Source organism: Vigna unguiculata, chromosome 3, assembly GCF_004118075.2.
Source record: "Vigna unguiculata cultivar IT97K-499-35 chromosome 3, ASM411807v1, whole genome shotgun sequence".
Classification (NCBI taxonomy): domain Eukaryota; kingdom Viridiplantae; phylum Streptophyta; class Magnoliopsida; order Fabales; family Fabaceae; genus Vigna; species Vigna unguiculata.
This window is the reverse complement of record NC_040281.1, coordinates 8,274,092-8,280,768: the sequence shown is the minus strand read 5'-3', so window position 1 is coordinate 8,280,768 and position 6,677 is coordinate 8,274,092. Positions and strand designations below refer to the sequence as shown.

The following is a 6,677-nucleotide window of genomic DNA, read 5'->3' as shown; positions in this document are numbered from 1 at the left end:
CTTTAACACGTCCATTTTGAAATTTGGTATTTCTTTTAAGATTTTTTTAGAATAAAAGATTAAGAAAGTAAATATATATATATATATATATATATATATATATCAGTTGTTTTTTTATTTCAATTTTTGACTGATATGAGACTATTTAATGATTTGAAACATATCATTATTTTTCCTAATAATTACAGTATGTAAGTATAAATGCTGCTAATTTTTTTCTTAAGATTCTGACTTATGGGAACTTGGTTAAGGTATTTTTGTTTAAATAGAGATACTTAATTTTCTCCATTTTCTCAGAAACGCATATCTTGAAACTAACTTGATTCTTGGCTTTACTAATATTCATTTGTTAATTCAAATATCGGTTTATGAAAATCATGTGAGAAGAAATAGCAAGCAAGAGGGGAATATGTTATTGTTTATTCTCTTCCCTTTTAACACTCAAATTGTGGTTAATTAAGCATACCTCACAAATTTTGACAAGAGTTCCATGTTAAAGAAACAGCATCCCATGAACAACACTTTAATCACTTTTCTACTTCTTTAATAATTGACTAAACGATGTTGTCAGTTATCACATGCTTTGTGGTGCTCTAGGACTTTTTTTAATAAGAAGCACACTTCTGGGTTCATAATAAAATAGACTCATACCTGCATCGTATCTTTTTCATTGTTCCAACTAATATGGTAAAATATATTCTCCATAATATATATATATATATATATATATATATATATATATATATATATATATATATATATATATATATATATATATATATTTAAGAATATTTTCTTAACTAACTAAATATAAATAAATGATAATTCCTTCCAGTTATTTAATATGAAACAAATTTACCTGTACTAAACGCTCTTTTTCCAGAGTTATCCTATCATTTTTTTTAACTCCCTAGTAGTTTAGCTTACGTTATTTACTTTTCATATATAATACTCATAATTACTTCTCAATTTTCTCTTCCAGTTTTATTGAAAAATAATAAAATGATATCAATACCCTCTAAATAAAAACAATTACAGTTTTACTTTATGAAATTTTACTAACGTGACTGCCGTTTTCAGTTTTTAATTAGATATTACTTTTTTATTTCTAGCACCTCTAAATAAATCATTATTATTTGTATTTACAACACAGGAATAATACGTTTATTGAGTGAATGAGGTATGAATAAAACTATATTGTGAAAAAAAAAAATCTTAAATTGTAGGATTTTACTGAAAAATATACTTAGCTTTTTATCTATTTGTGTAAATTATGCCGAGCTGTACCGCAAACTGAATATTATCATACATGTCATACTTTTGATGACATGACTAATAATGCAGTTTTTTTTTTCTTTTTGATCAGTATAATGGTTTTATGTGGATATTTTAAAAACAGATAAAAGTTTACTTTTTTTTTTCTATATGTAAAAGAAAAATTTGGTACAAAGTCATTATAGTTTTCCAAATTCCCCTGGTTAGTTACAAAAATACCAATTTCCTTGTGGTTTATAATTTATCTATTCATAGTTGGTTTGTTGACTGAAACGTCAAAATTTTAATGAATTAAAATTTAGTTACAAAGTCTCAGTTGCACTGACAAATCATTGGTATCATACAAACATTTAAAAATTTATTTATTTATTGATAAAGATAATATTCTATGTTATAATTTTTTAATAAGACAACTGATGTAATAGAGAAAATGAAAAAATAACTGTAAAAATATTATAAAAACAGAACAACTTGTCTGAAAGTGTGCACACCCTTCACTATCTTGCATAAAATTCCAAAACCAATAAAAAAATGAAAAAAACGAAAATTATTCCACTGGATTGCTAATTTAAATTATATTTTCATTAGTTATAACATTTTATGTTTTATATAATATCACATTGTTTTGTAGAATTTCAATATTAAAACGTAAAATGGGAAATCTTTAAAGGCATTTAATTCAAGATGTTTTTAATACTCCTTGTATTCCTTCTGTTTAAACTGACATTATATTAAAATCAATGTCATAAATTTGTAAATGATTTTTTTTTTCACTTTTTTAAGTGTATTTAGTTTAGATTAAGGAAATAAAGGGAATAAAAATGGAGAATGAATGAGGTAAAAAATTAACTTGTTCTTCGGTAAAATAGAAATGTGAGAGGAATAGATTTTTGTTTTTGGAAAGTTGCGTGATTTAATTAATTTGATAAAAAAGAAAAAAGAAAGAAAAGAAAGAAAAGAGTCAATTCTATTATGTTTTTTCCTTGTATTTTCTTTTCCTAAATCAAAGAATCCATAATCATTTCTCTCTCTCCATGCTTTCTATCCTCTGTAAAGAGTTTAAAAATTATTTTATCTTTCAAGTTTGATATTGTAAGTTTTCATAGTTAATTTCAAATAAATATTTAATGTTTAAAAAATGAAATTAATTAAATATTATAATGACAAAATCAATTATGATTATTTTTGCAAGTTTTTGAGTGTGCTGCTAATGCATGTCGCTAAAGTAAAAGGGTTTAGTGTAAAAGCAGGGAATAAAGACAAAAACCTCAATTTCTTATCCTTTGCTTTACACACTAATCCATTCCATCAAATGATTCAAACGCACTCAATCTATTTTCCAATTTCGATACCATTTTCCCAGTTACTTTCTTCACCTAACCCTGCTACTACTTTTCATACATATAAATAATCATAATTTTGTCCATTCTTCCAACTCCAGCCACAACCAGAGGCATAGCCTAGAGCTTTAACGCGCTGTGTCTGCATTCAAACATACCCAGTTTCTTTTTTTATTCTTAAATCCAATGTTTGAGGTAAACCCTCCTCTTTCTGTCTCATTTCGGTGAAACATCCTACTGCTGATGATCCAAGTTTCATTTTTTACCATTTCTTTTGCGTGTGTTTATGTTTTTGTAACGATGTTTGAAGGTTGTGTCTCACAACATTAAATGGTCGTTTAGATGTGTATTGTCCGTGTTTACTTTGGTCACATTGTTCATCCTCTGTAAATATCAGATATTTCTATTTACTTTTGCTTTTCCTGGTGGGGTTTATCACTGTGGGAGACATGCTTTTTATACTGTCACGAGTTTCTTTTCAGGTTTGGAAGTATTGAGTGGAAGAATTTGGTGTTGGGATGATGGATCTGGCCAAAAGCAAAGGCAGTGGTGAAGTTTTGGATCATAATGATGAAAGGGTGGGTGAGGATTTCAACCAATTGGTGGAAGGAAATGCAATTGATGCAGGAGGTGGGCATAACTTAGGTGAAAGCGTTAGTGTAAGTGGGGAAGATGTGACTACAGAAAATATGTGTAAGGGTCTTGGTTTGAATGTGGAGCTAAAGGATGGGCTGCAAGAAGATAATGATCAGAACCTGGGTGGCCCTCAAGAAATTAATGATACATTACATGGGGTTGATCAAGGAACCAGTTATAGTTCAAGAAATTTGATTAGTGGGGAAGTACCCGAGACTTGTGTTGTAATAGATCCTTCCGCTCAGATTGATTGTGTCAGTGGAGAAAATAGGACATTGGAAGCAAAACCTAATGATTCAGGTTTGAGCAAGGTATCCAAGAAAGTGACAAAAGGGGTTTCTGACATCGATAAAAATTCATGTGTGATTGATATAAACCGTGGCAGCTGCGACGGTTTTAGTGAGAATCTGGAAGGTGAATTGATTTGTAGGATTTGCCATCTGGCCTCTGGGCAACCATTAGAAGCAGAAGCTGTTGGCACTGTAAGTAGTGCTACTACTACTAATACAGATTTGATTCAGCTTGGTTGTGCTTGTAAAGATGAATTAGGCATTGCTCATAGTCATTGTGCTGAGGCATGGTTCAAGATTAAAGGAAACAGGTAACTACTGCTTTTGTTAGTACTTGTTTATTTCTATTGTGCATATCAACATCTTCGTTTTTTGTTTTGTTTTGTTTTGTTTTGTGTGTTAATGCCTGCAAAATGGAACATCTTCTGCTGTGTTACCCGTTTATTTTGAATTCAAAATGGCATAGGGATTCCTGAGAATTTCTACGTTTCTGATTATTTAGTATCTGTAACCTACTTGGTACAATTTCTCAAAAAGAAACCGACTTGGGATGTGCATTTCTTCAATAATTTGTAATTTTATTTCTTTTTTGTTGATTTTTTCTGTCACGTCTTGTCTTGTTAAATCTTTGAAACTCTGCGGCATACTTTTGCATATAGATTTAGTGTTACTGTTATCATTATTATTGCAATTCTATTTTCTTATTATATAAATTTAATTCGAAAGTTTTCTTAAATTTGAGTCTGAACTTTTGAAACCGGCTTCATTGCTTATCATTTGTCAGTTGGTTATTGCATGTAGCTCGTTGCTGTTTCACCTTTTTGCTGGTAACATCGCAAACTGGAGAACCATATCATCCTTATTATGCACCTTGACACATGGAGTTTTTAGTAGTAATTGACTTAGATGAAGGGTGAGTTGGGCTTGGGCAAATGCTTCCACAAACACTCAGTTGCTTTTCCTTCTGAGGTATTAGCTAATAGCTTGGCTTCTGTTGGTTGCGAGCTGTGGTTAATTGACATCCCAAATTCCAAATAATGGCACCAGGTCTTAGTTTGGTATAGTTGCATATATTTTTCATGTTGATGTCTGGTCCAGAAAATGCTTTTGTTCTCCATGAAGTTTCTTTGAATCCTCTGTTTCTGTTTTCAGCTATATGTGCGGAATGAACTAGGAAAAAATAAGCTTATACTTTCATCTCCTATAAAAGAATAATATATTGCAACGTACCTCCTATTCCTTTCTGTTTTCCTCCATGGTTCCACCCCTTCCTATAGAAAGAAAAAAAAATTGTATACATAGAAGATTGTAGGCCAGAAAGATTGTCTTTCGTCTGTAACGATTTCCATGATGAGTCAGAATGTTGCCATATTTCACATTTGAAATAATTGTTATTCTTCTTAGAGAAGAAACTCTGGGGGTATGGTACCAATGTGACTTTCACCATTTTCACTAATTAGTGACCTGTCCACTTATAAACCCTTCTCTTGCTTGCTTTTCTTTAGTTCCAGCATCAATCTGTAATTTATGCGTTTTTCCGGATCCACATCTAATTAGTGGAAAATTCAAGATAATTCCTTTGGTGCTGTTGCAAGTATAATAGTGAACCCAAGAGGCCATAGTGCAAGAACTGATTAGTGGAACCTAGATTCTTTTGGTGTTCTTTTTTTGGTCGAAGGTGGAGAAGGTTCTGCCCTTGCATATTAATCAGTCTAATCTAACAAAGTAATATGAGAAGCTCTCTCCACTTGCCTTCTATCTATAGGTTTGTCAAGGTTGCTATTACTGTTTCAAAATTGTTTACTTCAAAATTCAAATTATGAAATGTTTGTTCAGATGTAAGCTCAATTCAAATTTGTGCGGTTCTCGTTTCAACTGCTCCTGTTGAACGATCTGAAAATACCATTGGTTTGGGTAACATAACTTAAATGTGTTTGAAATTACTCGTGCATGTACCTCTGTCTTTTTAAGTCCTTAAGAATTTGAAAGCCATTGAACCCTAACTCATCCGAGTCAATACTTTTTTTCCCATTCACATCTTGTGTATATACTCGCAGCTTATTCTTTTTAAAGTCTGAAAATCTTTGTTGCTTATTGAACTGAGACAGAAGAGTTTACGCGTGCTTTTTGCAAACATTTACATTTTTTTTTATCTGAAAATTGCAAACATTTACATGGTTATAAGAATGTTATCATCGATCATGGTTAATCTTATTTAAATGCAAACTAGTCCGAGGTTCCTGAGGTTCCTATTGTTCTATGTTAGTTCTTTCACGATCTCTAATAACCTTTCGTGATCACAGGTTGTGTGAAATATGTGGTGAGACAGCAAAAAATGTATCGGACGTTGCTGATCATGTGTTGATGGAAGAATGGAATGATACTAGATTCATGGGCACTGATGATACCTCATCCAGAAGGTTTGGTGGATGCTGGCGTGGACAACCATTTTGTAACTTCTTAATGGCATGCCTGGTTATAGCTTTTGTTCTACCATGGTTCTTTCGTGTAAATATGTTCTAGTGGAGGAAGCCAACCCCACTCTTCTTGCCTATATGATGAGTGTATGTCATTGAAGTTCATGGCATATTCTTTCTCAGATGGGGTGGCAATGCATAACCATGACCAACTTCACATTTTCAGGGTATGTACCTTGAAATTTGTTGTAAAGAAACTTGCCAACTAGGCAAGTTATGGCCAAATTGTTTCCTTATTGCAGCATTCTTTGGATTGCAGTGCGTGTGGTGTACTGAAATATATATATATAACAGCGGCATCAATTTTATGAGGGAGAAAAGCAAAGAAGATATTTACTTGTGGCATAGATGTTATATGTTAGACACACTAAATTATTCGCTGTAAAACAAGCAAACAGAAGAAGCCTCTCCTTGATTTCTCTTCTCTTTTTTACCTTCGCACACTCTTTTCTTTCTTTACTATATCTGTTGGCTTGTCTGCTAATATAAAGTTCAAAGAATCCAATATCATCCGTCATCAGTGTGTTTATGTGTTCTTTTTGTTTGCAAGTGTTCTAGCTTCTAATCCAAGTAACTTTGCTTTTGTCAGCATTTTTTAAAGTTAATCAAAAGCAATATACTCGAACTCTTGCCTTAATTTTGAAGGTACATATGGTCAT

General features: G+C 31.7%; 1 protein-coding gene across 2 annotated transcripts; it reads left to right on the top strand.

The window, feature by feature from the left end:
- Positions 1-2,584: 2,584 nt before the first annotated feature.
- On the top strand, positions 2,585-6,535 carry LOC114179141. Of its 2 annotated transcripts, XR_003603433.1 has the most exons (4): positions 2,585-2,810; positions 3,098-3,852; positions 4,343-4,510; positions 5,845-5,979. XR_003603433.1 is itself a non-coding variant. In XM_028065372.1 (3 exons), the coding sequence occupies exons 2-3, from the start codon at positions 3,134-3,136 to the stop codon at positions 6,062-6,064; spliced, it is 939 nt and encodes a 312-aa protein (XP_027921173.1). In that variant the 5' UTR covers positions 2,589-2,810; positions 3,098-3,133; the 3' UTR covers positions 6,065-6,535. The 2 variants fall into 2 exon arrangements, 1 of the variants encoding a protein (XP_027921173.1); XM_028065372.1 differs by lacking the exon at positions 4,343-4,510 and having other exon boundaries at positions 2,589-2,810; positions 5,845-6,535.
- Positions 6,536-6,677: the final 142 nt, after the last annotated feature.

Coding starts and splice junctions, on each gene's coding strand:
- LOC114179141 (XM_028065372.1), top strand. CDS start 3,134: ATGATGGATCTGGCCAAAAGCAAAGGCAGTGGTGAAGTTTTGGATCAT. Junction 3,853..5,844: donor TTCAAGATTAAAGGAAACAG/GTAACTACTGCT, acceptor TCGTGATCACAG/GTTGTGTGAAATATGTGGTG.